At 37.3% G+C, this 18,859-nt stretch overlaps 1 protein-coding gene across 4 annotated transcripts in view; it reads left to right on the top strand.

The window, feature by feature from the left end:
* Positions 1-18,859, top strand: part of POC1B (POC1 centriolar protein B) — a 60,355-nt gene that overhangs the window by 10,958 nt on the left and 30,538 nt on the right. For 2 of the 4 annotated variants that reach the window (XM_075748319.1, XM_075748348.1), the window contains 6 exons: positions 548-655; positions 1,578-1,693; positions 2,079-2,212; positions 2,978-3,046; positions 8,191-8,343; positions 17,559-17,645. In XM_075748319.1, coding sequence (XP_075604434.1) covers positions 548-655; positions 1,578-1,693; positions 2,079-2,212; positions 2,978-3,046; positions 8,191-8,343; positions 17,559-17,645 — 667 coding nt within the window. Of the gene's footprint in view, positions 1-547; positions 656-1,577; positions 1,694-2,078; positions 2,213-2,977; positions 3,047-8,190; positions 8,344-17,558; positions 17,690-18,859 lie in introns of all 4 variants that reach the window. The other 2 variants (XM_075748338.1, XM_075748330.1) reach the window with 2 other exon arrangements.

The raw sequence follows: 18,859 nt of genomic DNA, 5'->3' as shown, positions 1-18,859 counted from the left end.
TTTGAACAGTGTTCTAATGTCCTTGTGCAGTTGCTCAATATGAGAAATAATAAGGACTGCTGAAACTATAGAAAAATCAATCTTCCTGTTTAAAAACCTAGTCTGCTAGTCTAGGAATAATCATGAATGTTTTGCTGACAGTTTGTAAGTCTAGAGAGAACTCACAGGAGAATATATATGTAGGTTAAAATGGAACACAAGATTCTACTGTCCTCTTTGTCTTTTTACCTATAGTTTTCTATAATAATCTCTTTGGCATCTGAAGTAACAACCTTGGACTGCTGTTACCTTCCCTCCTCCTGCACCTTTCTCCTGCTCATGGCTGGTTTTAATTGTAGTTGACTGTGAAATGGCGGGGAATGGGGGGGGGAGAAGCTTTTCAGTTTTATTACTCCATGAGAAAAAGGAGAAATTCAAATGTTCTTTGAATGTTACGCATTTGAATTCCAAACAGACTTTCTTGGTTCTGGTGTTTTGCTACTTATTTCTCTAATGTTAGTCTAGGTAGTATCAGTTGTTTAGTAATGTATACGCTTATGTGTTCCAGATTTTCACCTGATGGAAGACTAATAGCATCTTGCAGTGAGGATAAATCTGTTAAGATCTGGGATACAAGAAATAAAACTTGTATTGATAGCTTCTTAGATTATGGAGGGTAAGTGTTACTACAAAAAAGAAGAAATGTAAATGTGTAGTTTTAATGAGATTAACTTAATATTTTGTGGTGTTAACATATATATGTTGTAGCTGAAAATAGATCAAACTTCTTCTGCCACCAATGTGAAACAAAATAATTAATTTCATGTTTTACTAAAGAGGTTTACTGGCTGCACTTATCCAGCTGTTTTCCCATAGTCAAGAAATAAGCCAGAGACAAATCAGATTGTTCTTGGATTTCTGAACATTTTCATCTTTTTCCTCTGTTTCATTTCCATCTTTTTCCTATTGTTTCATCAATAATGCTATTTGATATTGATTGCTTCAACAAGGAGAGGTTTAACAATTCTCCAGTTGTTGATGAAAACAGTATTCTGTTAGCTTCAGTGACCTGCCCTATTTAGGTTTAGAAAATACTTGCTTTTACTTATCTGCAGTTTTCTTAAACATCTCAGAACTAGAGTTTTAATTGGCACCTGCAATGCAATATTAATCTTGTATATATGCTTTGCTAATTTCATGGCTGCCATCTGTATCCTTTTTCCAAGCTAAAAGGTTACAGCTATTCTGCTCTTTGACAAAATTATTTTACTTGCTGCCTACAAGCTCTTTGCAGCACTTTCTTCTAGGAACTTTTGTACTCCAACATAAACTGTGAATGTATGCGTCAGGACAATGTCCTATCTTTTTAACAAAAGCCAGATTATACAATCTGATCTATCATGCACATCTTGTTTTCTCATGCTTATTTCAGTCGCTTGAAATACCTTATTTGAGTTTCCATAGATGTGAATTCCACACAAGTTTGTGGTAACTCAGTGTTAATATTGGGGGTTTTGTGTGTGTATGTATATACATCTCCAAATTTCTACATTTCTGTAGAAACATGTAATCAATCTATTTTCATTAATTATATTTAGATTTGCAAATTTTGTGGATTTCAACCCAAGTGGTACGTGTATAGCTTCTGCAGGTTCCAATCATACAGTGAAACTGTGGGATATTCGAATGAACAAGCTATTGCAGCATTACAAAGGTAAAAGCAATGTAGTTTGTTGTATTTTCTTTGGAATGGAGTTCTTTGCAATGAAATGTGATTTATTTAGGACATATGATTTCATTCCTTACTGGGGAAAGTGGACAAACAGGTCATATTGGCATTTTGTAAGTAATCTTTTTGTAGTCTAGTAACCCTAAAAAGCCATACTGAATTCTGATTGTTCCTTTACAGTGCTTCCCTTAATTTTTAGAACAGAACTAAGCAAATACTTTGGAGAGTCTGTTATGCCCCAGCACTTTGATTGTTTTTCCTTAAATTAAGTAAGTTGTTCTTTAGGAAGTAGAAAAGAGCAAAGAAATAAAGAATACATTTCCTGTTAGCAGATATCTATAGTCTTTGAATATTGTCTTCTGTAAATTAGTTCACAGAGCAGGGGTTAATAGTGTATCGTTCCATCCTTCTGGTAACTATCTCATCACTGCTTCTACTGATGGTACCCTTAAGATTTTGGACCTCTTAGAAGGAAGACTTATTTACACTCTTCATGGACACAAGGTATGCACAGTAATCCTATTTAAAGGGAGATCTTAACAGGTTATTCAGTATCTTTTTCACAAGGAAAGTAACATTTATGCCATTGTGTGTTGTATCTTGCAACTTGCAGATAAACATTAGTGAACAGTGAAGTGTATTAATATACCTTGTCACAAGTGCATAAGGAAATGTGTCAGTTTTACCTACAACCATGCAATTAATCTGTCAATATTGTATGCATACTTAAGTAACAGATCACTTTCTGAGTTAATTAATAATTCACAATTTTGACTGTCAAAATCAATTATTTGGCACATTTGTCTTTTTGTGTATTGAAAAACAGTACTTTCTAAGGATGGGGAAGCTTATGGAAGATGACTACTGTGAAAACAGGCAGACATTTTTCTCCCTTTCCTCTTAATGCAAAAACCCCCCTACTTCTGATATTGAATCACTCAAAGACATTGTCTTCAGCAATGTAATATATATTTGATAGTTTTTCATTACAGAGTTAAAGCATAAAATCTAAGGAAAATGCCACTATTTTCCCAGTATTGATTGTAGTAATTGTAATGCAGCATCTTACAAAGATGTGCAATGTTAACTCTTCAATCAAGTTGTTTTGTAAAAAAAATTCAATACAGTTAAATTCTTCCTTATTTTATTAAAATTGAAAAATTTATTTATATTAGATAATGGCATAAGTGGTTTTCTTTTTGCGTTAAAATACCATGATTACAGTAATAGTGTGATTTTTAGTGTATGCTAACTTTTTTTTTATTTCAGGGACCTGTACTTTCTGTGGCTTTTTCAAAAGGTGGTGAAAAATTTGCCTCAGGTGGAGCAGATGCTCAGGTTTGTGGTATTGTCTCTTTAAATTAAATGTCTCCATGTTTGTTAGTGGATAGGAGTTAAATATAGTATGTCACAGTATCATGCTAATTACAGTATGCTGACATGCATTCTGTCTAGTAGTGTGTTATACAGACTTTGTTTAGCCTAAAATTAATTTTAGGAGAAAAATCATCATAGAATCATGGAATCACAGAATAGTTTGGGTTGGAAGGGACCTTAAAGATCATCTAGTTCCAACCCCCCTGCCATGGCCAGGGACACCCTCCACTAGACCACGTTGCCCAAAGCCCCATCCAACCTGGCCTTGAACACTTCCAGGGAGGGGGCATCCACAGCCTTTCTGGGTGTCGTGGTTTTACCCCAGCCGGCAGCTGAGTACCACGCAGCCGCTCGTTCACTCCCCCCCATCGGGATGGGAAAGAGAATCAGAAGAGTTAAAGTGAGAAAACTCGTGGGTTGAGATAAAGACAGTTTAATAGGTAAAGCAAAAGCCGCACGCACAAGCAAAAGCAAAGCAAGGAATTCATTCACCACTTCCCATGGGCGGGCAGGTGTTCAGCCATCCCCAGGAAAGCAGGGCTCTATCACGCGTAACGGTTACTTGGGAAGACAAACGCCATTGCTCCGAAGGCCGCCGCCCCCCCTCTCTCTTCCCCCAAGCTCCTTATAAACTGAGCATGACGTCATATAGTATGGAATATCCCTTTGGTCAGTTTGGGTCACCTGTCCTGTCTGTGTCTCCTCCCAACTTCTTGTCCACCCCCAGGCATCCCGTTGACAGGGCAGTGCAAGAAGCAGAAAAGGCCTTGGCCCCGTGTAAACACTGCTCAACAATAAGTCCATAGAACAAAAACATCTCTATATTATCAATGCTGTCTCCAGCACAAATCCGAAACATATCCCCACACTAGCTACTATGAAGAAAAATCAATCCTCTCAGCTGAAACCAGGACACTGGGCAAATGATAAATACAGCATTTAAAATCTTGATCTTAACTACTTTCAATTGGATGTTATGATGAGAAGACCACAATGCTAGCCACTTCTAGTTTGCATATTAAAATAAAGGAATGGTTTTTAAATAGAAATATTTTGTGTTGCACTTCAGTGTCAATAAAGTAGTTGTGTTGCAATTAATATTAATGCCTACACACTCCATTAGGCTTTCACTTCTTTTAAAGTCACTACTCTGTAATTGTAAGAATTAAGTGGGAAAATTTTGGCTAGAATTCGGGGAAAAAAAAATCTTGTTAGCTTTGCTAATTTACAGTGGTGAAACAGCAAAGTACTGGATTTCATGTAGGGAAGAGTTTGAGCATTTAAAACAAAGTTATTTTAAGTTAAACAGCAAACAATACAATTAATCTTCATCTGCTGTGATAAATATCATAATTACAAAATTATTATCAAGCTTGGAATCATCTCTATCAGGTCTTTACATTCTCCAAAAAGAACGAACTTTTGTAGGCCAAGGCTTAGAATTTCGTGATCTGAAATGTTGCTTAATATTACTTGTCTTTTTCATTGTTTCCTCTTACAAAAAGCTACAATCTAAAAGCTCTATGTAGACACGGAAAGCCATGCCATAGAAATGAAGATGTTTTGAATTTACCATAAATCATGTTTATATTCTTTTTTGTGGAGTTTGAAATATGTTTCAGCAAGTAACAGTCTTAGAAATTAATAAATACTTTTCAATTACAAACTTCAGTATCATTAGAAAAAAATACAGTCTGTTTCTGGTTTTGATGCTTCAGGTAGCACGCTTTTAGAATGACTTGAAAGCACTCAAAGAAAAAAAAAATTAGAATTGCCTTCTATCACAAGGCATTAGCAAGAAGCAGTGCCAAGACTTGCAGTTATTGGAAAAGTGAAAATGTTAGTAAACTTCCAATATTAATTTTACAAGCAGAAAAAAAAAAATGAGGACAAGATATTTAGTCCTTGAGCCAGTAGTTTAATCTTTTATTTTCCATACTAAAAGTTTTTTAATGAGAATTTTTCAGTTCCAAAATGAAACTTTGATTCCTAGGTGATCATGAATTGTTGACCTTATTTTTCATGAGTCCTTTCTTTTGAGTTTTATGATGATTGGTATATTGTACTTAACTTGAGAGGAAGTGAAGTGCATGTATTAAACTAGGGTACATGACAGAAGATTCACCTGAGAAGTGGTGATGGAAAGGACCTACAGTATTAAGCCTAACTGAACCTCCCAAATAATGCCAGCGTACCCTGGAAATGTCTGTCTTATTGCAAGGTTCCTTTGAATTTGGGGTCCCCTGACATGACTGCACTGAACATGCATGTCATTCATTGCCTTTGTCCTGCTCTGTCTCCATGCTGTAGAGCTGGTGGTGTGTGGGATCATGGGGTGAGTAGGTATTATAGTGCAAAATCTATAAGATGACTCATGCTTCTCAGCAGTTTGGTATAGTGGTTTCATGCTGAATGCATGAAAGGGAAGATCCGATTTCATCAGGAAGTGCTTTTTTAGGTAAATGTTGAATTAAAAAAGTAGTATGAGTAGATTTAGTAATGAATCCTGGTTTTTATTTACCTTATATAAAAACATGCTTTTATATCTGATGTTTTTCCCTTTTTCTTGTGAACGTTCTAGCAGGAGAAGGCTACTTATTTTGTTGTAACTTTCAATTTTGTATTTTAAGTTTTAAAATGTGCAATGCTAACCATTGTGTGGTAACTGCCTATGTATATATATCTTTATAGTAAACATAGGAACTTTATTCCTCAGTGTCCCTTTTCTGTTGGTGTATACAGACGTGTACTCCACAAACATCCTTTTTTGCTGACCTGTCTGTAGCCCTCTTCCAGGTCTGCCAGGAGAATAGTTGTGGGACCTCTTCTCAACTCTCTGTGATAGAATTAGGTTGGTTTACTGTAAACATAGGGTGTGTTCATTTGAAAAGTTCTGCTGGCAGATTGGCAGTGTCAAGCTGATGAGGAGAGGCTGGCCATAAAAGTATCATCTTCTGTCCCTAGTGCAGTATCCAAAAGACACTGTCCACAGCATGAGTTGGAGGCAGCTGATTCACTGTAAGTTTACCACAGATTACTGGCTCTATACACATATTATTTCAAGATTATTACAATTTCAAATAACAAAAAATCTGTTTTTCCTCTATCAAAGAAGGAGAAACAGTATCTCTGCTTCTAGTTCCAAGTTTCTTTCTGGTTGGTGTAGAGCCAGCTGAAAGCTGTGTTCAGAAGCACATCAAGTATTTGAAACAAACACTGGATACTACTTCTGTTTCTTCCTGTTTGCTTCTTTCCTCAATCAAAAAAACCCCCCTGAACATGTAGAGTTCTGAAGTTCATGTTCTTCACACTTCTTACTATATGTGCACATGACAAATTATTTCATTTACCTGCTTCCATGGGAGATGTAAGACCTCTTACTTTGAAGTGAAAGAGCAAAGTGATACCTATTCCTTTGGAAGGTAGTAGCCTATGCTGTTAATTCAGGTCTTATCATATAGAAGATACAACTCACTGTGTCTGGTGACTGCCTTGATGTGGAGGGAAATACTTTCTTATGGAATAACTTTTCCTAGGGTTGTGCATAGTTGCTTTCACACTGTTTGAATTGCAGTTGAGATACTCAAGGCATATACGGATGTTTCCATGCTGGTTTTACTCTTGCTAATTTGTCATCTGTAATGATGAAGCTGCAGTAGCATGGCCTTTCACTTTAGAGCAAAAGTGCTCACCACTGATGAAAGGTCCTACTTCTGCTGTCTCCTGCCTATACCCTTGTTCACACTCAGTGAGCCAGTTCAAATAACTAAACCAGCAGAAAATTAGCCTGAAAAAAATGGGGAAAAGCCATATAAAAAATGTGAATAACTTTATGCTGGATTGGGTGATGGGGTTAGTGGAACTATGCAGCTGAGAAGAGAGGGAGAGAAAGCAGGACCTCCCTCTTAGAGTACAATGAGCTGCTGTGAATCAACTAATCTAACACCTAACTGTCCTGCAAGTGCCAGGTTCTGAGACAGGTTTCTATAGTTTGTACCGAGATCCATGCATCCCCCTTTAATCATTACTAATGTCTGAGTTAGTTTGGGTCTATCTTTATTGGTGCACTGTGTCTCCCAGTGCATATTTACGGTCTTCCACTCAACAGAGTCATGAAAGATATTGAACCTGAAATGAACTTGTAACAATGCAACTACTTAGGAATATATTAAAAATATGATATATTCTGCTTGGAATTTCTGTAAACAAATCTGTGATTTGTATTGCTTATGTATAGTTTATTAATTTCTGAAAAATACTTTTAATGGTTGCAAAAGATTTTTTGGCTGGACAGGCAAGTAATTTTAAGTCAGATCATGGTCCCATCTTTGTTTCCTCTAATTTAGGTAGCAGCTGTAGAAATCAACATTGGACTTCTGGAAACTGCCATCTTCTAAGTGTTATGAACTTCCTTTTTTATTTTCTTTTTTCCCTTAGCACTTAAAGTAACAAAGATGACACAAATAATGTAAACTTGTAGTAAACTTAATTAAATTACTTAAACATACAATTGTTTTGTGACATGAGAGAGCAATATCATGTGTTATGATTTGGTTTTCTGGCCTATCCATAAGGCTGCGTAGACTTCCTTTGGCTCTTACCTCTGCATTCTACTACCTTACTTCTGCATTTGGCCGTGGTGTGACTGTTGTATATTGTTTCTACCTTGAATGTAATTGGACAAGGTTCAGAAAACAGATTGCCGTTGCTAAAACACTGGAACCAGGTGCTTTAGAGTTCTGTGGAACTCTGTCATTTCTCTTATCCCCTCAAACTTCCTCATTTGACCTGCAAGCCTTTATAGGGGACAGAAATTTGATAGTGTATGACTACTTGATATGGCAGAAAAATAACTTACTACAGTCCAGTGCAACAGAAGTTTGTTTTGTTTTATGATTATTGAGACATCTTTTAAAGATTTTTTTTTTTTTTAATAGACTGAACCACTTCTATTAGACTTGGGGAAGTGCCTGTGTTGTAGTAGAGATCAGAGTGATGACAGCAGGCTCATCCTGATCTACTAGTAATAACAGACTTCACTGAATAGTTATTTTTTGGGCAGTGAATAGGCTTCAAGTAGTTACTGATATGATGTCTTCTTACAGGTATTACTATGGAAAACCAACTTTGATTCATTTGATTATAAAGAAGTTCTTAAACACCATATTAGAAGAACGCATATTGATGATCCTCCTCATCTTCTTGATATTTACCCGAGGTCACCTCATCTCCATGATGAAAAACTTCAGTCAGTTGAGGTGAGTGCAGCAAGTACCCTAATATAGGCAGTAAGAAGCTTTTGTAAACACTGTCTGTCTAGCGTTTATAGTTAAATGTGCTCTGTGTATACCAGAGAACTTCTTGTTATGTAGAATACTTTGGAAGCAACCATAACTTATGAATCCACATTAAGGTTACTAGGCCAGCTGATGCTGTCAGATTTATCCTAGTGAATTCCTTTCATGCTTCTTGTGTAAGTCTGTACTCTACATCTGATCTAAACAAAACATAGTCTGGTTTCTGAAGTAATGTGGCAACTGTTGCAGAAGATAGCTGAATCTGCAGTGAGCTTTAGGATACTACTCGAAATATTATAAGCAGGACAAGGTGGCGTTACTACTGAAAGTCAAATACTTGACTGTCACAAGTTGTCCCTTTTTCCAAGACCTTTAGGTATTGTAAGAAGATCTTGACATCTATCTAAAAGTTTAAAAAGCCTTTCTAGGTTAGTAGGGTGTTTTATGTCACTATGTAGTCCGATTTCCTGATAATTTTATTCTTCAGCTACTTTACTGTCAAATCTTCTACCAGCAACCCTTGGAACTATTGGGAATTAGGGAACCAAAGTGAAATGTCAAATATTCTGTGTCAGCGTTTGGAAAATGCTGTATTTGTCAGGTTGTCTGAAAGCTATGCTAAATAGGTAAACAGTGCTATTTGCCTTAGATAAGACCATTGTTTATGCAAAAACCCCAGGGATATACTTGTGACTGTCCTTGGTAGATCTGGCTAGCTTCTGCATGATAATTACCTATACTTTTATCTCTTTTTTTTTTTTTTTTTTTTTTTTTTTTTTTTTTTTTAGGTGCCTCTAGTGTCCAAGAGCTGTATCTGATACAAATCTAGGAACATTTTGGTTGCTGTCATATACTAATAGAGTACTATAGAAATTCAACATTACCTGTTCTTGTTCATGTAAAATGCAGATGCTGCTGCCATGGCACTTGTTTCCTGCTCAGACTTTTAAAACATTGAGATTTGAGGACATTGAGCTGCTTTTTGTGTGTGTCTATGCAATATGAATATATGCAATATGAGTAGTATAAAGATTGAAAATATTTTGGTGGAGGAGGGGAACCCTGATAGGATCCATCACTAAGTGTTCTCATGTGTCTGGTTCTGTTGTCAAGTTGGATGTGAAGCTTTCTGATGCTTAGCATTTTGGTCAGAACAAGAGCAGGACAAGCTTCATAAACAAACTTCTGTGCCAGACTGTCATATTCCTTGTAAGGTCAATGAATGAAGTTAAGTTTACTGGTAGCAGCCTACAGTACAGGTGGTCAGCGCTGGAACAAAGTCAATCACAGCATTTGCCAGCAGATTTAAACCACTCTTGTTGCATCAGCAGTTTGCTTCAAGACCCATTCAAATTGCACCCAGTTATAATGTGTGGCAAACAAACACAGTAGTTTCTAGGTGCAGGGTTCAGTTGCTTTCTTTTCAGGTCAACTTTTCCAGACTTCTGTTGCTCAGATGCCTGGCAAAGATATGAATAGTCTCTCAAGCAATTTTCCAGATTTTTTTTTTTTTTTTTTTTTTTTGGGCCCTGGTCCCAGGTAATTGACAAGCTCTGGAAAAGCATTAATGAGTTCAGGCTGAAGTTAAACTAAGGCTAGGAAGCACCTCATGACCAATAGTGAAAGAACACATAAAGGAAATTTGATAGTTGAATGTCAAGAAATTATCAGTTAGCTTTGACAGATTTCACTTAACCTTGTATCTGCATTTCTTGATGGCTGTAAGATTTGTAGCAGCTTTTAGACTTCTGGGTTAACTGCTCCATAGTAGTGAAAGGGCTCTATGGCTTTGTCATTTGTCATAGCAAAGTTTTGGACTCTTGTGGTATATTTCTGGCCTGATTTCAGGATATTGAGAATAAGGTTACTGTGTTTAGTTTTCTATTAACATCACATTATCTGTAGAATAATTTGCTCTCAAATTAACATGAAGTATATTATATTCTTTGAGACAGAACAGTGAAAGCTTCAACAAAACTGGTATTACTGTAATGTACTATATTTTTATATTTGTAATTTAAATAATACAATAATAATGATTAGGAACTCTTTTTGCAGCTTATTTTTACAATTACTGTAATAATATAATAGTTTAGATAGTTTTAAAGTGAAGTTAGAGAGTTTTGTTGCTGTATGTCTTTTCCTTTTTTACTGCCCCTCCTGTCTCTCTCAACAAAAATTATGGATTTTTTTCCTGTGATGAGGAAGAATGGACCTCACCATCTGGATAGAGACATGATTTATCCAGAGAAAACTAGTATCAGATTACTACCAGCAGTAACATGCTTTAGTTGCACTAACTATCCCTGAAATTTTTCAGTGTTCAATCTTCTTAAATATTTCCTCCTGTAACTGGAAAAAAAAAGCAGCATTTCTAGCCCCACTGTGCTATGCTGTACTCTGGAGAAGGAAGAAGGGAAAAAAAAAAAGGAGGGGGGGGAGATTTTTGACCCTCTTTTCAGTTAAAACAAACATAATTTTATTTATTTATTTTTAACATTCCAGCATCTTTCTAAGCAACAGGCAATAGAAAGCATTTTAGCACTTGGCAGTTCCACTGCAACACCACCCTCATCTTTCTGTGGCTCATCATATTTCTAATATACCAGGGAAAGGAGAAATTGAATCACAGGGAGCTTTTGGAGGTCATCTACTCTTGTTCCCAGTGGTACATCAAGTCAGCCATGGCTGTGTTTAGTTAGAGGGCCTTGAAGAGGGATGGAGATTCCCCAGTCTCTCTGGGTGATCCATTCCACTACAGCACAGCAATTGTAATTACATAGTCTTTCCTAGTATCTCATCTGCACCTCAGATAAAATGCAGAACTGCTTGCTTTCTGCTTGTTTTCTTTTTCATGAGGAACAGGGGAAGATGACTGATCTTAACTAAACTAGTAACAGTAAAGTACCAGTATTTTAAGAGACTTGGTAACATACACAAGAGTTACAGGCCAGCAGAGGTGGCAGTTCAAATATGAGTTATTTAAAAGTATAATGACTTTTTAAGGTTTGCTACAAGCCACTACAATGTCATGAGATATGTTACAATACATTGCCCTGAGTTACGCTGAGCTGGTTAAGTTTAGTCACCTCTGTAGCAGGAATGAAGATGGATTGCCTTAGGATAAAATTCAAAGTGGTACAAAACAAAAAGTTCAACAGATGTACAGTTAGAACTCAAGAGGGAAGTAATTCCATCCATGGTTTTTTTAATTCCTAATGTTGCATGCCTTTCCAGGTTTCTTACTGCTTTTGGATAGTTGTTCCTTCTCTATCCCTGCTTGTCTCAGTGTGGCAGAACTTGATTCTGGGAAAGTAGTATACACATAATGGAGCTGGCTTTGCTCAGAATTTATTCAGCAGGGTTCAGAGAGACAGTTACAGCATTTTCAACTGGTGATGTGTGAAAACACTGTCTTGAACAAAACAGCTTGCACAAGACCATTAAGAATTGCAGGTATTGCCTGGTATTTTGCCTTCAGGATAATGACTGAAACGTGGAGCTTGAGTGTACTTTTCACCTTTTCTCAGAACCTTTCCTTATTCACTCTTCAAAGCTATATATAGAGCCAGTAATATTTAAGATACCTTATCTAGTTTTTTTCTCTCTCCCTGCCTACTTTTTGAAGCATAATTAACTTTTACAAGAAATTGCTTACTTGTATCTCCTCCTCTTCAGACCAGCAGTAACATGAATTTTAACGCAGTGTTGAATTTCATGTTCTTGACTTATAAACCTTTACAACTGTTCTCCAACTGCACTGATCAATGTGATTCTTGAATATTCAAATAAGTAGAGGTTTAAAGCTTTTAATCATGACCATTTGGAAATGTAAGTAAATGCCTTGTTCTCTGAAGGCACCTACATTTTCCATTGACCATAGACGTAATCTTGGGTGACTAGCTCAAATACAGGTGTCTAGCAGTACATCTAATTTTAGCTGAGATAAATCCCAGTCATTGTCTCCCTTTTGAAATAAGGAGCTTTTGGAGATATTTGAAAACAGTATGTTTTATCAGTAATGCAATTTTAGTGCAATATACTAAAAGAAATGCATTCCATTTAGTGAAAGTTGTATTTCTGAATTTCCTGTGTTTGTACATAATTAATCTTTCATATACTAGAGACCTCTTTAAAGCTGATGGAAGATAGAAATAACAATTTCCATTAAAAACACAGCATTGAGGTTTAAACACATTAAGATGTGTAGAGTTTATACCTTGAGCATGAAAATCTACTGTTGCTTTAGTTTCATCTTAACTTTCAGTGTAATTTCAGTTGTAAATATTTTCTCAGATGAAGGAAATCCAAATATACGCTAGGTGGCAGTAGAAATAAGAATATAAGACTTGCTTGGCTTGAGGGCTCCAATCTAGCAGAAAGAACAGTGTTTAATCAAATTGAAAGCTAAATTTATTCTCGTTATGTTTGGAGAGACTATTTCACAGCCAGCTACATCACTTTCCTAGGAAATACTTTGTGAGTCATTTTAATTTTATTAATTTCTAGATTTTTTTTTTGATATAACACTAATGTCTTAGGAAATGTATTAGAAAAATAAAGTGAAGTGTGGGGGTTTTCTGAGGTTGGATATACTTTGTTAAAATCAACAGAGGGATATCTGTAGGGGCATAATCATTTGCTTAAAGCATATGGCTGAGAATCACATACTTAGTTGGGCCTGCTTCTTTCATTCCTCCCTTAGTTCTCTGTCCTAAGCAGTGCTCCTAATTCTTGCCTCTCTCTTTAAGTAATATGTTTTGATTTCATTCCACTTCAGTCTTTAGCAACCTCTAATTCCTGATGTGAAAGATTCTGTAGAAAACTTCCTTCAAATATATTTTCTTGTACTGTGGATCAAAAGTGTGATAATTGTATCATCATATTGGAAGAAGATAATGAAAATGCTTATATATCAGTCTAACAGATAAAGGAAAGCTTTGGAAGAGTGTTTTTGAAAATCTTTAATACATGCCAGTTCTCTCTACTTTGCATTTTAGTGTTTTGTTTTTTCTTCTTATTTTTTAAAGTTAAGTTTTTCCAAATATGTTTGGTGAGATTATTTGACAGCTAACTACATCACCTTGTCACAAAATGTCAAGTCATTTGAAACTTATACACTTCTGTTCATTCCATTATCTCATTATTTTTAGTGCAATATTAAACATGAATATTTGCAAGAAGAAGGGTTTAGCTACAGCCTTCATGTTTTTGTGCTCTTTTCTTTAGACACTTTGCTATTTCTGACTTGTTGCTTAACAGTTTTATGTATCTCTACATAGATATATCATTTAATATGGCCTATGACAGTTCCTGCACCCCTAGTCTCTGTTTGCAATGCCGCTCATCCTCCCCTTATCTCTGCTGAAGAGGTAAGCAAAACTATATGCAGAGGATACTTTCATTTCAGCTCCAGGATATGACACTTCCACATAAAGAGCACATTTTTCTTAACTTAATCATACCGTGTACTTATTTAGCAACTCTGTATCAAGAAAAGCATTTAACTCATTCTACAATATCTCTGATGTATATAACAAGGAGATATTATCTCAAAGAAGCTGTTTCAAGAGCTACTAGTAATAATATTACAGTAGCTCCTCTACAGTTGAATATTGATAGGTGACAGGCATCTGCTGTCCTTCTTCAGCAGAGTCCTGCAGCTGAATTGTCCTCTCTTCCTTTCAGTGCCTAAATGATACATGTCAAAAAGACTTTGGGCAAAGATACCGATAATATGATTGATGCTCAGATAATATATTCTTTTTATTTTAGGACTGACTGAAGGTCAGATGCAAATGACCGTGATTATGCTGGGCCTAAACAAATGTTTAGTACAGTGCCTGTCAAAGGACAAAAGTCCTTTAGTACAGTACCTGTCATTTGTTAAATCTAATAGACAGGGTATGTATAGAGGAGAAAAAAGTGAAAGTTGCAGTTCCTCTTTTCCTCACCTTATCTCTGATAAGGTTATATGCACAACTATATGCAGAGGAGACTTTAACCAAGTTTCTGTAGAGGAGAAACTAAAGGAGAAGTCTAATTAAAGTGGTAGACATTTCAGACGAATCATAGAATGGTTTGGTTTGGAAGGGACCTTAAAGATCATCTGCCATGGACAGGGACACCCTCCACTAGACCACATTGCCCAAAGCCTCATCCAACCTGGTCTTAAACTCTTCCTGGGATGGGGCATCCACAACCTCTCTGGGCAACCTGTTCCAGTGCCGTACCACCCTCACAGTAAAGAATTCTTCCTAATATCTAACTTAAAATCTACCCTCCTTCAGCTTTAAACCCATTGCCCCTTGTCCTATCACTACATGCCCTTGTAAACAGTCCCCCTCCAGCTTTCCTGTAGGCCCCTTTAGGTACTGGAAGGCTTCAATAAAGGTCTCCCTGGAGCCTTCTCTTCTCCAGGCTGAACAACCCCAACTCCCTCAGCCTGTCCTCATAGGAGAGGTGCTCCAGCCCTCCGATCAGCTTCATGGCCCTCCTCTGGACTCGCTCCAACAGCTCCATGTCTCTCCTGTACTGGGGCCCCCAGAGCTGGACGCAGTACTCCAGGTGGTGTCTCACAAGAGCGGAGTAGAGGGGCAGAATCCCCTCCCTCGACCTGCTGGTCACGCCTCTTTTGATGCAGCCCAGGACACAGTTGGCTTTCTGGGCTGCAAGTGCACACTGCCGGCTCTTGTTGAGCTTCTCATCGATCAACACCCCCAAGTCCTTCTCCTCAGGGCTGCTCTCAATCCATTCTGTTGCCTAGCCTGCAGTTGTGCTTGTGATTGCGCCGACCCACGTGCAGGACATTGCCCTTGGCCTTGTTGAACTTCATGCGGTTCGCACGGGCCCACCTCTCCAGCCTGTCAAGGTCCCTCTGGATGGCATCCCTTCCCTCCAGCGTGTTGACCACACCACACAGCTTGGTGTCGTCGGCGAGCTTGCTGAGGGTGTGCTCCATCCCACTGTCCATGTCGCCGACAAAGATGTTACAGTGCTGGTCCCAATACTGACCTCTGAGGAATGCCAGTAAGTTAGTACTTACTGTGGCTTTGGTTGTCCTTAAGATCATCATCTTACTTCTATTAGTTTTAGCCTAAATTTCTGCATGTAAGTTATAGAAATGCAAATGTACTGAATAAAAAGGCTTTAGGCAGTACAAGATGCTATTGCCTGCCTTCCCTGGCTACTAGTTCCAGCTTTAAGATCTCATTCTACTTAACAAATGGATCTCTGACCTAAAAAGTCTATATGTCAATGTATGGACCCTAGCATTAGGGATTTTTGCTTGTGGAAATAACACTGAAGCTGTTACTGAGTGAGCAGCTCTGGCTGACTCAGAGTTTTGACAGTCTTCAGGTGACTGAAGTGAGTTTGAGGGGTTTTTTTGGTTGGTTGGTTGTTTTGGTTTGGTTTTTTCCCACTTTAAAGTAAGATGACTGGAATTAATGTTGTCTCAAATAAGGCTGCTGTTGGGCTACTGATAAAAGTTGAAAAGAGCTAAGTTCATTTCTCTTTACTACGCTAGACTTTTTAGTGATTTGAAAGTCATCTAGTCTGTCTGTGAATTTTGTCAGTTCATAATATAGTAAGAATAGTACTTCCATACATAACACTTAGAGGACACATGATTTAGGCTGTAATACACCAAGATAATACAATGGTAGGGGAGAATATAGGGAGTATATTCTGATCCTTAAGTGAAACAGTAAGATAATTGAAAGCAGCGGCTTTCTCAAATATTATATTCTCTTTGTTAACATTTCACTTTCAGGAAAGGACATTAGCAAAATGTTACTAAAGTTACAGATTTACTCTTATAACCAACAATAAGCGAGTAGTCCAACTGTGATATTAAGAAGTCAAAATTGCTGGCATCATGATGATAGATACCTGAAATGGAATACCGCCTCTTCTGATCAACCAGCCTCTGACTTTATTCCAATATAAAACAGTTTTCTGTGTGGTTTTATGAACAGCATGGTTTGTGTTTGGCTGGTTAACTTATCACAGATTTCAGTGTTCCCTCCTACCTGTTTTCCACAACAGGTTTTTCCAAGCTATTTTGACAATTGGAGTTGGTGCATAAGAAGCAAGCACGTAGACAGTCTGGTTGCAATAGATGACTGAGGAACTTGAGTGTGATTTGAGAACTGATCGATCTAGGCCGCTATGTATGCGCTCACTGTTAGCTTTGGTGCTAATGATGTTCCCACTGCAGTAAGGCAACTCGGGCTTAGGGGCTGGCTTAATGCACACCTTCCTATGCATCACTGGGCCAGAGTAGCTGCAAACACATTGATCCTAGCTCAAGCTGAATGGTAGTGGGACTTAAACCGCAGTATGAGACCGTGAGTGAGGATGTGCCCTAAGTAAACCACAAGAGGCAGGGGACCAGTGCAACATCAAAAATGGGGTGCCACATAGTTGCACATGGAAACCTCCATGAGTGGAGGGCTGCTGCTCTCCTTGGACTGTTGCAAGCTAATTGCATTGCCAGGAGGCAGCTCCCGAGTCCAGAGTTGAGGGCGGTACACCGCTTCTGCCTGGGACAGTTCTCCTGGTGGAAGGAGGAGTGGGAAAGACAGCCTACCACTGCACCCACAAGTGATTGATGCTGGCAGGTAAAACTCAAAGGTGACTTTCATGAGCTCTTATAGTTGTGCGTATACAAAAACTTTCAAAAGCACATGCAAGTGACAGAGTTGAGAAATTGTTTGAATACTTCACACTGTTCAGTATTTCAGCAGCTTCGTTGGCTGCTCTGTTAATTGCAGGACTTCATCCTTGGGCAGGTTTTGAGTTAACTGTCCTAGTAAATCCATTTCAAACTAGTATTTATAACTTAATTTTTATTGATTTGTCATAAAACTGTACTTCTTAATACTTGCACCTCTTGCAGGAATCCTTTGAGTTTTGGGTGATAGATATTTATGAAGTAGAAAATATATTTCGGTAGTAAATGCGTGTCTGGATTCTCTTTCTGTATTATATGACCGTATTTTACACGGTTAGGGAGTAACATCCTACCTTTATTTTTACAAACTTTAAAGTCTATTTCCAGTCTTTAGTGAACAGCGGTGCCTTAATGCAGCAAGTGGTCCTTTTTATTTCAGTCTTACTTCCCTTTCTCTACTGGTCCTGAAATAATAATGATTATAATTAATTTTCAACAGGTCAACCCTACCTTTGATGTGACTAATACACAAACACTTGACCCACTTGTCATAGAGATTAGTTCCTCTTCATCTTTCAGCATTCCGGTAAGGTGCCTTCTGAGAGGGGGGAGAAAAAGAAAGACAAAAGGGTATAGCTTAAACCAACGTGTTATCAGAAATGTGCTCTTTCTGTCTGCATGAATGAAATATGTTTTTTAATGACCATCGACTGCTTAGAGTTCAATATCCTAGTTTCTCAATTTAAGCTTTCTGTCACAGTTCTCAAGCCAAACCAGAAGATGGTGTAATAGCAAAGCTTTCACATTATACTAGTAATTTTACCCATATACTAAGCAGAAATTCTAATTATAAGCCTGTGCTAATTATATCCAAATATTACTGTTAAAACTTGTGGCTTATTCTCAAACACTTTTTGTAATTCTGTCTTTATCTGCAAATAATGGGAAACCTAAAGAATAGTTGCCTCATTGATAAAATTCCAAAAGTGATGTTTTATTTTTTCTCCTTTTAAGGCATCTAGTAGTTCTGTAGGAGAGAAAAAAAAAAGTAACACATTTTAAGACAGAATCATAGGACTAGATGCTTCTAGTGTTAGCTTTTCACATGACATTGGTATGGCATGTGGGAGGAAAGGAAGGCAATGTTTTAACGGTAGTTTCGTAGGAGGAGAAATATGCTCTCCTGGTATGAAATCTAAAAGACGTACTGTTCTAGAATTAGGTTAAAATGAGAATTTCTCTTTTAGCTCTGAATCTGTTCCTGTGAAGGCATAAATTGTATCTTGAGCAATTTTAGTTACCATAGCAAGAGTTTGTGTGGCTGAAGGGTTAATACATGTGAATTGGCAGTAGATGTGGTTTCTGCTGTTCTATTTTGCCATGAACGCTTTATGAAAAGGTATGTTGTGAAGATACTGTATGAAATTCTTTAAGATCATTTGTTGAAGATCATGAAACAGAGGTTGATGTCTAAAAGAAACCTTTTCTTCAAAACAATCACATAATAATTTTTATTTGAGAGATGATAATATATTTTAAAGTTTAGCAGTTGTGTTTTCATAATGGAAATATGGTTCTTAAAGATAATTTCTGTGAAAAGTAATTTGCAGTCTTACAGAAATCTCTTTAGCAGGCTTGACAGATAGTGGATTGTGGTGGATATAATTTATTGGTTACCTATCACTTTAAAATATTCTGCGTTCATTACTTCCTGATCTTAATACTGATCACAGAATTCAAATGTGTGGTTACACTGTAATTCTTTGTTACATACCTATAAATCTGTCAGTCATTTCATCT

Source organism: Balearica regulorum, chromosome 1, assembly GCF_011004875.1.
Source record: "Balearica regulorum gibbericeps isolate bBalReg1 chromosome 1, bBalReg1.pri, whole genome shotgun sequence".
In the NCBI taxonomy this organism is placed as follows: Eukaryota; Metazoa; Chordata; class Aves; order Gruiformes; family Gruidae; genus Balearica; species Balearica regulorum.
This window is presented reverse-complemented; position numbering and strand designations above follow the sequence as displayed.